General features: G+C 46.8%; 1 protein-coding gene across 5 annotated transcripts in view; it reads left to right on the top strand.

Moving 5' to 3' along the window:
• The window catches only part of ndor1 (NADPH dependent diflavin oxidoreductase 1), a 67,875-nt gene extending 59,653 nt beyond the window's left edge, over window positions 1–8,222 (top strand). For all 5 annotated transcript variants that reach the window (XM_038781618.1, XM_038781614.1, XM_038781617.1 and 2 more), the window contains 3 exons: window positions 994–1,112; window positions 2,502–2,596; window positions 7,799–8,222. In XM_038781618.1, coding sequence (XP_038637546.1) covers window positions 994–1,112; window positions 2,502–2,596; window positions 7,799–7,943 — 359 coding nt within the window. In that variant the 3' untranslated portion in view covers window positions 7,944–8,222. The remainder of the gene's footprint in view (window positions 1–993; window positions 1,113–2,501; window positions 2,597–7,798) is intronic.
• Window positions 8,223–14,692: the final 6,470 nt, after the last annotated feature.

The following is a 14,692-nucleotide window of genomic DNA, read 5'->3' as shown; positions in this document are numbered from 1 at the left end:
CCAAAAATGTGCAGAGTAGGTGGATTGGCCACACTAAATTGCCCCTTAATTGGAAAAAATAATTGGGTACTCTAAAATTAAACAAAAAAAAATTTATTAAAAAAAAGATATGGTACTCTAGTCTGTGGCGTGGGGTTAGTACCCACAACCTTCTGAGACACAGGTGTTTGTGTGACCCAGTGCCCTGCGTTTTCTCACATGGTAGCCAGAGCTGGGAATGTAACAAGGAAACTCTCCCCTACTCTGGGACAGTCTCCGTGTCCTGAGCAAAGTCGCTTCAAATCACCAAGTGAATATTAAAAGCAATGCTGTTTAGTGGAGTTAATAATTTGCTTTAGTCCCCAATCACAACGTTCTTACATTCACCACAATCAGTTCAATAATTTCTCACGTTCCACAACGCAAATAAACACATTCCTTCGCCCACTTCAATGCCTAATGACAGAGCCTCTCCCTCTCCGTGCTTGCAGCCTACAACCGGTTACCTGACCCACATGGGATGGTTCGTGTTGATCCTCAAAGGCAATCCCTTAAGATTTGCAAAGATTAAAGAAATTGGGCAACAGTAAAGTGTTTGTTGTCTTCTGAATAGGAGACAGGTTTAGATAAAGGATCTGGATCGGCGCAGGCTGGGAGGGCCAAAGGGCCTGTTCCTGTGCTGTAATTTTCTTTGTTCTTTGAATGCTGAGACCTTATTAACGAATGAAGTCCGTACAGAACAATTGCACGTTCCATATTTAAACCTCCTCCCTCTCGCCTGCCTGGCTGCTCAAACCCAGCACGTTCGCTGAAAATACTCAGCAGACCTGGCAGCATCTGTGGAGAGAGAAACTGAGTTAACGTTTCAAGTCTAAATGTCACCCTTCATCATTGAGGGCTGCTTGGGGAATGAATGGCCCCCAGACACACATTCAAATCATTGGGAGCAGATTATAGTGGCCCTGGGAATGGTGACAGAATCTCACATTGTGACACTCTGCTTTCCACTATTAGGCAACTACCTCTTCTTTGGCTGCCGTGGGAAGTCAAAGGATTTCTTTTGCCGGAAGGAGTGGGAGGAGCTGAATCAGGAGGGTGTCCTGACCCTATTCACAGCCTTCTCCCGAGACCAGGTAAGGAGTGTGTAACAGGGCCGGGGGGAGAGCTGGAGACTGGGCTTGCTGTTTTGTGACTGGCATAGAGATGGTGGAAATCATCACCCTTTAAATATGGACTCCACCCATACCTTTGTTCAAGAAACCCCCTGTTGTTGGCACTCTCTGATTCTTGATTCGTGAGTCACTTCTGCACTTGCCAACATGTTTCTGTTAATAAATCTACCAAGATCTGATTTGCAAAACCCACATAATTTATAAAAAGGGGATTTCAGAGTAAAGGAAAGGAAAGTCTACTGGAATTATTTTAGAAAATAACAGAATTCCCAGTTGCAGCCTGATTCCAATGCCCTAAAATTCCTGAGGTTGGAGGGACCATTCCAAGATGTGAGCTGAACTTTTAAGAGTTTTGGTTTATAGGGAGTTGTCTCCACTCTCTGTCAAGGTGACTATGTCGATAGGGTGAGAGGTGGCATCAGCCCCTGGGGTTCCCTGTGATGTTTCACCCATCACAGCCTTGGCAGGCCTCAGTTGAACTCCCACAGGTTGAGACCTGTACTGAATCTCATTGAGGCCTTGTGAAGGCTTCGTCATTGGGCGGCATGGTTGCACAGTGGTTAGCACTACTGCCTCACAGCTCCGGTAACCTGGGTTCAATTCCGGGCCTCGGGTGACTGTCTTATGTGTGGAATTGTCCGTTCTCCCCGTGTCTGCATGGATTTCCGCCGGGTGCTCCGGTTTTCTCCCACAGTCCAAAGATGTGCATTTTAGGTGGATTGACCATGATCAATTGCCCCTTAGTGTCCCAAAAGATGTGTCGGCTAGATTCAGGGGTTAATGGGATGGGGAGGGGGGGTGAGCGAACTTAGGTGAAGTACTCTTTCAGAGGGTCGGTGCAGACCCGATGGGCCGAATGGCCTCCTTCTGCACTGTAGGGATTCTAGGAGGTAATGTAGAGGAAACAGCGAGTTCCACAGCCAGCAATAAACTAAATGACCAGATGAACTGTTTTAATAATGTTGGCTTAGAGATAATCATTTGTCAGGAGACCCAGGGATAGCTCTTATTCGAAATAGTGACCTCGGGATTTTTTACACCCGTGTAAGAGACTGGCAATGCTTCATCTGAAAAAACAGCACTTCTGACAGTGCAGCACCCCTTCAATTCTGCACTGGAGTGTGACTTGCATCTACAATCTTCTGACTCAGACAAGAGTGCTACCCACTATGTCACGGCTGACAAGTGAGAAAGAGCCAAAGAAACGAACCAAATCAGACAATGAGAGCTCTGGACCAAACTGTGCAGGGTTGTCCCTGTCTCATGTTATGATGTTTTTCACCTTTTGCTGTTGTGTTTCCGTTTCTTATTTAAAATAACAGCTGCACTGTGTGTGTGGTTTTAACGTAGGAGGATAAAATCTATGTCCAACATCGGATAAAGGAGAAAGGACCTCTTATCTGGAACCTAATTCAGAAGGAACAGGCATATTTCTACATCGCAGGGTGAGTTTGGCAGTGATGGTGACATTGGTGATGTTCTCTCCCATGTGGACAGTGGGCTGTTTTTTTGCTGCTGGTTAGTTTATGTCCTGCACAAGATGAATTTTATTCCCCCATGTTGTTCGTAGTTCCTGGTGGCCACATATTCAAGTTACAAGGTTCAAGATGGGTCAAACTGCCTTCATTAACATCAGCAACTTCTGCCTGTCCATGAGCTGGAGGCTTTGCACTGGTTTCCAGTGGAACCGGAGGCAGCAGTCTCACTGTTTTTGATGCCTTGGCGGGGAGAGACTTTTCTTCCTGAGCTCCTGGTAACATCTCTCAAAAAAGCAGATGCCGACTGATGGAATCTGCTGGTGCTGTAAGGACTGATCTCGGTTCACATGGGCAGAAGTTATCATTGTAGAATCTTGTGACTTTATTAAGATTTCACATACTTTGTTACTTAATAGAGGCTAAATGCTAACACTAATATTTTTTTTTATAAATGTTTTTATTCAGTTTTCATATTTTATATTGAACAAATTACAAATTGTTAGGAGAGAGAAAAAAAAAACACGCAAAAATTAACATACATATTTACAGGTAAGCATCTTCGTAGTAGTAACTGCGCCCCCCCCCCCCCCCCCCCCTCAACATGTTTATTTAGTTTGGTTTTGGGCCTTAGCTAGCCATCGAACCCCCGTAACGAACCTGTAGCCCCCCCCGCCCCCCTCCCGCTACTTTCCCCCGACTATTCTTCCTCTTGTACATTGGCCACAAATAGGTCCCGGAACAGTTGCATGAATGGCTCCCACGTTCTGTGGAAGCCGTCGTCCGACCCTCGGATGGCAAATTTGATTTTCTCCATTTGGAGAGATTCCGAGAGGTCGGACAGCCAGTCCGCAGCTCTGGGCGGTGCTGCTGACCGCCAGCCAAACAGGATTCTACGGCGGGCGATCAGGGAGGCAAAGGCAAGGGCGTCCGCCCTCCTCCCCAGGAATAGATCTGGCTGTTCTGAAACCCCGAAGACCGCCACTATCGGGCATGGCTCCACCCTCACTCCCACCACTTTGGACATTACCTCGAAGAAGGCTGTCCAGTACTCCACGAGTCTGGGGCAAGACCAGAACATGTGGGCGTGGTTGGCCGGGCCTCTTTGGCACCGTTCACATCTGTCTTCCACCTCCGGGAAGAACCTACTCATACGGGTTCTTGTTAAGTGGGCTCTATGTACCACTTTTAGTTGCGTCAGGCTGAGCCTTGCGCACGTGGAGGTGGAGTTGACCCTATGCAGTGCTTCGCTCCAGAGTCCCCACCCTATCTCCATCCCCAGGTCGTCCTCCCATTTCCTCTTTGTTGCGTCCAGTACGGTGTCGTCCCTATCTACCAGTCGGTCATACATGTCACTACAGTTCCCTTTCTCTAGGATACTTGCGTCCAGTAGGTCTTCCAGTAGTGTCTGTCGTGGCGGTTGTGGGTACGTCCTTGTCTCCTTTCGTAGGAAGTTTTTGAGCTGCAGGTACCGTAGCTCGTTCCCCCCAGCTAGCTGAAATTTCTCTGTCAGTTTGTCCAGTGTTGCGATCCTGTCGTCCGTGTATAGGTCCCTGACTGTCAGTGTCCCCCCGTCCTGCCTCCACCTTTTGAAGGTGGCGTCGGTCAGTGCTGGTTTGAACCTATGGTTGTTGCAGATGGGAGCCCTGTTCGACATTTTGGTCAGGCCAAGTTGCTGCCGCAGTTGGTTCCAGGATTGGAGGGTGGCTGTCACCACTGGGCTGCTGGAGTGTTTTTTGGGTGGGGATGGGAGTGCTGCCGTGGCGAGGGCCCGGAGGGAGGTTCCCATGCAGGAGGCCTCCTCCGCACGCACCCACTCAGCTTCTGGCTCCTGGATCCATCCCCTTACTCGCTCGGCTGTTGCTGCCCAGTGGTAGAATTGTAGATTCGGGAGGGCTAACCCTCCCCTGGTTTTTGTTTTTTGTAAGACCTTCTTTGTGATCCTAGCATTTTTACCCCCCCATACGAACGCCATGATGAGTTTGTCCAGCGCTTTGAAAAAGGCCTTGGGGATGTAGATCGGAATGGATCTAAACAGGAAGAGGAACCTGGGCAGTACGTTCATTTTGATCGTCTGAACTCTCCCCGCGAGGGAGAGCGGGAGTGTGTTCCATCTTTGCAGGTCCTTTTTAACTTCCTCCGTCAGGCTGGTGAGGTTCCATTTGTGGATCCCTTTCCAGTCATGGGCTATTTGGATCCCCAGGTAGCGGAATTTATGTCGGGCTTGTTTGAACGGCAGCCCCTTTAGTGCTGCCCCCCCCTTGCGGGTGTACTGGGAAGATCTCACTTTTGCTCATGTTGAGTTTGTAGCCCGAGAAGGCTCCAAACTCTTTCAGGAGCGCGATGATTCCGTCCATGCTGCTTTGTGGGTCCGAGATATAGAGGAGCAGATCATCCGCATAGAGTGAGACTCTGTGCTCTCTACCTCCCCTTCGGATCCCCCTCCAATTTTTTGCTGCCCTGAGCGCGATTGCTAGCGGTTCAATTGCTAGTGCGAACAGCAGCGGGGACAGTGGGCATCCTTGTCTGGTGCCCCTGTGCAGCTGGAAGTATTGGGAGTTGGTATTGTTGGTCTGTACACTCGCCATGGGAGCGTTGTACAGGAGCTTTACCAAAGCGGTGAACCCTGTTCCAAGCCCGAACCGCTCCAGTACCTCTATGAGGTATTTCCACTCGACTCTGTCGAAGGCCTTTTCTGTGTCCAGAGAGACGATCACCTCTTGTGTTCTCTCCCCGGAGGGGGTCATTATCACGTTCAGCAGGCGCCTGATGTTCGCGGTCAGCTGTCTACCTTTGACAAAGCCCGTCTGGTCCTCTGTGACCACCTCAGGTACACAGTCTTCTAGCCTTTTGGCTAGGATTTTGGCCAGTATTTTGGCGTCTGCATTCAGCAGAGATATGGGTCTGTATGACCCACATTCCATTGGGTCTTTGTCTTTCTTAGGTATCAACGAGATTGAGGCCTGTGCTAACGTGGGTGGCAACGTGACCCTAGCTAGCGAGTCTGTGAACATCTCCCGCAGGTGCGATGCTAACACTAATATAAAGAACAATTAATAGTGACATTTGAGTCAACCTGATTAAGCTTCATATTACCAAGGAACCCAAAGACTTGGGACAACACATTTTGGATGCATTGGAAGAGTGGGAAGTGTGCCATTAACCCAGGTTCATAGAGTCCTAACTATGTCCTAACTAGGGGCATACACGGTAGCATGGTGGTTAGCATCAATGCTTCACAGCTCCAGGGTCCCAGGTTCGATTCCTGGCTGGGTCACTGTCTGTGTGGAGTCTGCACGTCCTCCCCGTGTGTGCGTGGGTTTCCTCCGAGTGCTCCGGTTTCCTCCCACAGTCCAAAGATGTGCGGGTTAGGTGGATTGGCCATGCTAAATTGCCCGTAGTGTAAGGTTAATGGGGGGATTGTTGGGTTACGGGTATACGGGTTACGTGGGTTTAAGTAGGGTGATCATTGCTCGGCACAACATCGAGGGCCGAAGGGCCTGTTCTGTGCTGTACTGTTCTATGTTCTATGTTCTATGTCCTAGTTAGGTCTGTGTTCCAACATTGACCTCTCCATTTACATCCCCAATGTTGGCACGTCTCAGCTCAGATTTTGTGTTTTGTTTTAGTCTGTTGTGGGGTTTTACTGTGGAGTGTACTTTGTTACTGACCTTTTCCCTCTTCCGATCACATCTCCGGGCAACAATAGTCACACAGCTCTCTGGATCTCCCAGGTACTGATGGTCAGGCACTTGCCGTAACGGGCGAGATGGAAAACTTCACTCCTAATGCTGTCAAAAATGTCCGTCACCGAGGAGTTCATGATCCTTATAATCTTTGAGGAGATGCTATGTTGGGGTGAATTATTACCTTAAAGGTTACAAAGTATTTACACCACAGCCAGGCCATTCTGCACAATAGCTCCATGCCGGGTTTGATACTCCACATGAACATCCTCCCACTATATTTCATCTATTTTTAAATTATTTTCATAGAGTATGGATATTGCTGGCTAGATCAGCATATATTAACCATCCCTAATTGCCCTAAAGGTGGTGGTGAGCTGCCTACTTGATCGTTGCAGTCCATGAGGTGTCGGTACACCCACAGCGCTGTTAGGAAGGGAGTTCCAGGATCCTGACCCTAGGGATAGTGATGTATTTCCAAGTCAAGATGGTGAGTGACTTGGAGGGGAACTTTCAGATGATGATGTTCCCAGGTTTCTGCTGAAATGAAATGAAAATTGTTTATTGTCACAAGTAGACTTCAAATGAAGTTACTGTGAAAGGTCCCTAGTCGCCACATTCCGGCGACTGTTTGGGGAGGCTGGTACGGGAATTGAACCGTGCTGCTGGCCTGCCTTGGTCTGCTTTCAAAGCCAGTCCTTCTAGACAGTAGTGGTTGTGGGTTTGGAAGGTGCTGTCAAAGAAACTTTGGTGAATTCCTGCAGTGCATCTTGTAGATGGTACACCCAGCCTTTATTGTGTGTCGGGGATGGAGGGAGTGCATGTTAAAGGTGGTAAAGGGGGGTGCCGATCAAGTGGGGCTGCTTTGTCCTGGATGATGTTCAGCTTCCTGAGTGATGTTGGTGCTACAAGTGGAGAGTATTCCATTGCACTCCTGATTTGTGCCTTGTGGATGGTGGACAGGCGTTGGTGAGTCAGGAGGTGAATTATTTGGTAGCCACAGTATTAATATGGCTAGTCCAGTTCAATTTCTGGTCAATGGTAAACCCAGGATGTTGATTGTAGGGACTCAGCAATGGTAACACCATTGAATGTCAAGGGACGGTGGTTGGGTTCTCTCTTGTTGGAGATGGTCATTGCCTGGCACTTAAGTGACAAGTAACATTTGTGCCACTTGCCAATCCAAGCCTGGATATTGTCCAGGTCTTGCTGCATGTTGACACAGACTGCTTCAGTGTGTGAGGAGTATATCCTTCTTCCTTTCTCCCTCATCGCCTTCAGTTTTTCGGACTTCCCCGTAAATCTATTTGCTACTCACCTCGACTACTTCCTGTGGTGGTGAGTTCCACATTCTAACTGCGCTCAGGGAAATGCTGGTTCTCTTGAATTTCCCATTGGATTTGTTAGTGCCTTATTGTTTGTGATACTTTTGCTGTTCTCCAACCGTTTGTTGAGACTATATCATTCTATTTGTTCCCTCCCGTAGCAATGCTAAGATGATGCCAACGCAGGTCACAGATTCCCTGAAATCTATCTTCCAGTCCGAGGGTGGTCTTTCTGAAGCGGAGTCCGAACACCTTCTTGTAGAGCTGGACCGATGCGGTCGATTCCAGACGGAGACTTGGTCCTGAGTATCCTGGAATGTAGCAGCCTGTCAGTTACACCGGGCCCGGAGCCCAGACAGCGCATTCTGCCCGTCCTGGAATGAGGCAATAGCGAGTGCAGTCCGATTACATGGCACTCAGCCCTGGGTTAGCTTATCTGACTGCTCGCTCTGCCACTGAGCTGCGATTGTATGCCGAATTATAATTTATCATTCGCAAGATTGTCCCAGCAAATCACTTTTTACTCAGAATCAGCTGTGAGGACACTAAAGGTTACAATTTTATTAAATAAAATGGAGAAAGATAGCACTGGGCTGGAAATTGAGATCTATTTCCTTTGTGTGTGTGTGATGTTGGTGCTGAGCAAGAGGTAAACCTGGACCTACAACAAGCTACATGTTACTGCTGATGGGGTTTGAGTCGTTGGAGGATGGTGAGTTTGAAAGAATACTCCCAGAGGAGCTGCAGAGCATGGACTCGGAGTTTTACAGCACAGCCAGATGCCCCTCAGCCCATTGGGTCTGTGCCGGCCATCAAACACCTACTTATTCTAATCCCATTTTCCATCGCTTGGCCGTAGTCTTGTATGCTATCGCATTTCAAATGCTTATCTAAATGCTTCTGAAGTGTTGTGAGGAAACTCTACCATCCTTTCAGACAGAGAGTTCCAGCACCCTCTAGGTGAAAAAGTTTTTACTTGCGGAGGATGTCACTGCTCCAGGCAGACTGGCTGAAAGGTATCCTGAAAAGTGAGCTGGTGAGTGTGAGTTAACAGTTGCTGGTGGGGCATCCGAGGGGCATGATAATAGAATCCAAGACATAATCTAGCCTGTAATGACACACCATAGATAAATCAAAAGGTGAGGGTGAAATTGAACGTAAAGAAAGGTCATTTATCAAATACACAGACACCAAAGGATTTAACAACAAAAGGGAATAAGAAAAGTTTGGGGGGAATAGGTTAAAACAAAAGTTAGAAGCCAAATAGAAATGACAGAATTAAATTATTGAGGAAGATAAAAATAATATTAAGGGATTCCAAAACACCTAAATAACACGTGAAAAATCAGGCGGAGGATAAAGGCAATAAGGGAATCAAGCAATAAAGTCTCCCATAATGGTACCAAATGGCAGGAACAATGTCTGTTAGTATTTACAAGGGAAACTGACTTGGTGGACACAACATCAGAATAAGGGAGAGATAATTGATAGAAAAATCAAGCTGTCACAAGTGAATGTAACCCCTAGTCTGAATAGATACATCCACACACACTGGAAGTTAGGGAAGAGATAGCAGAGGTGGTATTACACACCACAAAAGATCAGCCATGATCTAATTGAATGGCGGAGCAGGCTCGAGGGGCCAGATGGCCTACTCCTGCTCCTAGTTCTTATGTTCTTATATATATATATAAATAAATCTGCCATCCATGAAAGCGCTGAGAACCAGAGAATACTGATTTGGGTGAGTAGCAAAAACGGCAGAGGCAACTGGAGGAAAGATTATTTCACGCAGCGTGTGGTTAGTATCTGGAATATACTGCCTGAGAGTGTGGTGAAGGCAGAATCAGTCGTAGCTTTCCAAAAGGAATTGGATACTTATCTGAAGAGAAAGGGTTTGCAGAGATAGGGGAATGGGACTGACTTTGTTGCACTCGGAGAGCTGTCACAGACATAACAGATCAAATTGTGATCTTCATCTGTATTGTGCGGTAATCCTTCTAGAATTTATTAAAAATGGAAATAGTGCCAGAGCTAATGCATCTCCGATATTTCAGAAGGGAGAGCTGAAGGGGTTGGATTATGAGGCGAGGTTGAGTAGACTGGGACTGTACTCGTTGGAATTTAGAAGGATGAGGGGGGATCTTATAGAAACATTTAAAATTATGAAGGGAATAGATAGGATAGATGCGGGCAGGTTGTTTCCACTGGCGGGTGAAAGCAGAACTAGGGGGCATAGCCTCAAAGTAAGGGGAAGTAGATTTAGGACTGAGTTTAGGAGGAACTTCTTCACCCAAAGGGTTGTGAATCTATGGAATTCCTTGCACAATGAAACAGTTGAGGCTCCTTCATTACATGTTTTTAAGGTAAAGATAGATAGTTTTTTGAAGAATAAAGGGATTAAGGGTTATGGTGTTCGGGCCGGAAAGTGGAGCTGAGTCCACAAAAGATCAGCCATGATCTCATTGAATGGCGGAGCAGGCTTGAGGGGCCAGATGGCCTACTCCTGCTCCTAGTTCTTATGTTCTTATGAAAGGTTGGGGAAATTCCAGCTCAATAACTTGACTCTGGAAGAGTTTCTTCAGATTCGGGAATAGCTAATGTAACCCCACTATTTAAAAAGGCAGGTAGGGAGAAAACAGGGAATTATAGACCAGTCAGCCTGACTTTGCTAGTGGGGAAAATGCTAGAGTCCCTTATAAAACATTTAAAAGCAGAGCCCTCAGAAAACAGAGGCTGGATCGGACAGAGTCAGTCTGGATTTGTGAAAGGAAAATAATGGTTGACAAATCAGCTAGAATTCTTCGAGGATGTAACAAATAGAGTTGATGAGGGGGAGCCAGTGGATGTGCTTTATTTTGACTTTCAAAAGGCTTTGGACAAAGTCCCACATAAGAGATTAACATGTAAAATTAAAGCTCATGGGATTGGAGGTAGTGTATTGAGATGGATAGAAACCTGGTTGGCAGGAAATAGAGTAGAAGTAAACGGGGCATTTTCCAAGTGGCAATAAGTGACTAATGGGGTACCGCAAGGATCAATGCCAGGACCTCAGCTATTCACAATGCATATTAATGATTCAGATGAGGGAACAAAATGTAACATCTCCAAATTTTCAGAGGATACAAAGCTGGGTGGGAGGGTGAGCTGTGAGGAGGATGCAGAGATCCTTCAGTGTGATTTTGACAAGTTGAGTGAGTGAGCAAATGAATGGCAGATGAAGTATAATGTGGGTAAACGTGAAGTTATCCACTTTGATAGCAAAACCAGGGAGGCAGATTATTATTTGAATGGCTATAGATTGAGAGAGGGGAATGTGTAACGAGACCTGGGTGTCCTTGTATACCAGTCGCTGACAGTAAGCGTGCAGGTACAGCAGGCGGTATTGAAGACAAATGGTATGCTGCCTTTCACAGCGAGAGGATTTGAGTACAGGAGCAGGGATGCCTTGGTGAGGCCACATCTGAAATATTGTATGCAGTTTTGGCCACCTTATCTGAGGAAAGATGTTCTTGCGATGGAGGGAGTGCAACAAAGGTTTACAAGACTGATTCCTGAGGTGGTGGGACTGATGTATGAAGGGAGATTGAATTGGTTAGGATTACATTCACTGGAGTTTTGGAGAATGAGGGGTGATCTCATAGAAACCTATAAACTTCAACCAGCCAGAACTAGACAGAGTAGATGCAGGAAGGATGTTCCTGGTGACGGTGAAGTCCAGAACCAGGGGTCACAGTCTAAGGATACAGGGTAGTCCATTTAAGGCTGAAATAAGAAATTTCTTCACCCAAGGCGACATGATGGCTCAGTGGTTAGCACTGCTTCCTCACAGCTCATGAGACCCAGGTTCAATTCCGGCTTTGGGTGACAGTGTGTGTGGAGTTTGCACTTTCCGCCCGTTTCTGCGTGGGTTTCCTCCGGGTGCTCCGGTTTCCTCCCAGAGGCAAAAGCTGTGCAGGTTAGGTAGATTAGTTAAATTCTCCCTAGAGTCCAAAAGGTTAGGTGGGGTTACGGGGATAGATTGAGGCGTAGGCTTAAGTAGGTGCTCTTTCCAAGGGCCAGTGCAGACTCTATGGGCTGAATGGCCTCCTTCTGCACTGTAAATTCTATGAGCGGTAAGCCTGTGGAATTTGCTACCACGGAAAGAGTTGAGGCCAAAACATTGTCTGTTTTTCAAGAAGGAATTAGCTATAGATCTTGGGGTGAAAGAGATCAATGGTTATGGGGGGGGGGGGGGGGGGGGGGGGGGGGAATGGGAACAGGTCACTGAGTTGGATGATCATAATGAACGAGCTGCTCCTACGTTTCCATGTTTTTTAACGTTGGTGGTAGGAAAAACACAATCTGAGTCAAATTGCCAACCAATCAGTAACCTTTCTCCTGTGACCTGATTTGTGATTGTTTGAAATTTGGAATTCTTGTGTTAGTTCTGATGAGTGCAAGATGAAAAGCTTCAGCAACATGTCTCACTTTTCAGCAAAAACAAGTCGGCGTGATGTTGTGGAATTGTCACAGGTAATCCATGACCCAGGTTCAAATCCCACCATGGCCAGTTGATGAAATTTGAATTCAATAAAAACCTGTAATTAAAGTCTAATGATAACAACGAAATCTGGTTCACTAATGTCCTTTGTGGCCGACATGTGACTCCAGACCAACAGCAATGTGGTTCGCTCTTCAAATGGCCTAGCAAGTCGCTCAGTTGTATCCATAAGGGATGGAGGACCTGACATTGACCTAGGCACTGGAAATGAACTCGATCCTGTTGACGCGGCAAAGTCCTCCTTACCTCTGGGGCCTTGTGCCACAATTGGGAGCAACAGCCTGACATAGAACTCATGATTTATACCTTACAGACAATGTACCAGTGGCACAGTGGTATACAATTGGGAGGAGATTGCCCTGGGAGTTGTCAACATCTACTCCGGACCCCATAAAGACTCATGGCATCAGGCCTAACTTGGGCAAGGAAACCTGCTGAATATACATACCATCCACTATCAGCTGATGAATCAATATTCATCCATGTTGAATACCACTTGAAATTTAAAAAAATGTAAATCGCTTATTGTCACAAATAGGCTTCAAATGAAGTTGCCACATTCCTGTTCGTGGAAAGCACTGAGTGTAGTATAGGTGCAGAATGTACTTTGGGTGGGGTTCTTCGATGTTCGTCACCAAGAGTGGCTCAGCAGCAACACTACTGACTGAGCTGGCGAGTCTTAAAGGGCGTAACTGCTGGGCTGCGTCTGCAACAGGTGATGAGGGAACCAACAAGAGGGAAAACATAGTTGACCTTATCCTCACCAACCTGCCTGCTGCAGATGCATCTATCTATGATTCTATCGGTAGGAGTGATCATCGCACAGCCCTTGTGGAGACAAAGTGCCGTCTTCACGTTGAGGATACCCTCAATGTTGCGTGGCACTGCTAAGTTGGCTAGATTTCAAACCGATCTAGCAACTGAAGACTGGGCATCCATGAGGTGCTGTGGGCCATCAGCAGAGCAGAATTGTACTCTACCACAATCTGCAGAATTATACTCAACCACAACCACATGGTCTGGCATTTCGCCCAATCTTCCATACCACCAAGCCAGGGGGTCAACCCTGGTTCAATGAAGAGTGCAGGAGGGCATGGCAGAAGCAACACCAGGCATAGCTAAAAAATAAGGTGTCAACGTGGCCATGTTGCAATGTAACCCATCCAATGTTGTACAGGTTCCACCCCCGCTTCCTCCCTCCCCACCCCTACTCCAAACAGACCCCAATGCCCAAAGCATCCCTTCCTCAGGCACCATCTCTCCAGCCATGTGTTTACATTGTTAGGATACTCTTCTAAAATCTTCTGTGTTTCCTTTCTTAATCCCTGCCTTGCTGGCTGCCTTTAATCTACAGTTCTTGCTAGCTGCTGCCACATAAGACGTCTGCTCAAACTACAGACTTTAGACAAACCAAAACACCCCTGATCTGATGGACTAGCCAAGACTTCCCCTTTAGGTTCTGTGGCAGAGCCCATGATGTCAGCAGCGAATCGGTGAATCTGAAATTCTGAGCCATCTCCTGCTGTTACTTGTGATTGGTGAAGCCATTTGGAATTTTCTGAATGGAAGAAATGGCAGGTCAGGTGAAGAATTACATTTTGTCCTGAATTCTGTGAGAAGAGATTCAGGCAGGAAGCAGCTGAAAGATTCTCTCTCTGATTTAAAAGGCTGCTAGCCCCGTGAAGGCACTCCTATTTAAAAGGCAGACAGCAGTCAGAACTGTGAAGGGAACCTCTGGAGTGAAAGATTGCAGCAGTTTCTTACCAGGCCGTTGATTATTTAATCCTCTGTCTGAATGGCTGGGAAGAACCCAAACTGAGAACCCTCTTCACAATACAGCAGGTGTTTCTGCACAAAGATCAGGCAAATGGATAAGTCTATGATTCTTTAGGTATAAAGCTCCAGTAATATATCGGAGTGATGGGAGCTCCATCTGGTGGTCGAAGGTCAGAATGCACTGACCTGAATCTCTTGTATGAACCAATTCCCCAGAGAGTTGCATTCGGAGAAGACTGGTGCCTGCAGAGGCCACAACCGCAACAGCGAAGATTCAACTCAAGCCTTATACTTCAGTTCCTGTTATTCTAACCCCATTCCTATCTCGTCACCGTGTGTCTGTTTTGTGTGTCTGGGTGGAGGGTGGGACGTGGATTTAGGAATAGGTAGACTAGCGGACCATAATTCCAATTATTTCCTTTATATGTTCATCTTTTACTCTTGTTATAAATAAACAGTTTGTTAATGTTTTACTTATAAATCTGGCGTCTGTAACACATTGGAGCAGTCGGGTTAAAAATCTCAGGAAAACGCAAATTATTGGATAATTCACTTACGTTGGGACTCCGGGGTCTGTGGGGCTGGAGCTGATCGCACTCACCCAGGGTGTCGTAACAACCTGCTCTATCTTATTTTTCCACTAGGATTAGATGAAGAAACATATAAATCTGCTGGGCCAAGGGGTCTGTTTCCTTGTTGAGTTTGTCACATTTTTGCAGTTAGGAGGGGCAAAGGC

This window comes from Scyliorhinus canicula, chromosome 21 (genome assembly GCF_902713615.1).
Source record: "Scyliorhinus canicula chromosome 21, sScyCan1.1, whole genome shotgun sequence".
Taxonomy (NCBI): Eukaryota; Metazoa; Chordata; class Chondrichthyes; order Carcharhiniformes; family Scyliorhinidae; genus Scyliorhinus; species Scyliorhinus canicula.
Note: the sequence above shows the minus strand (reverse complement) of the source record. Positions and strands in the feature narration are given on the sequence as shown.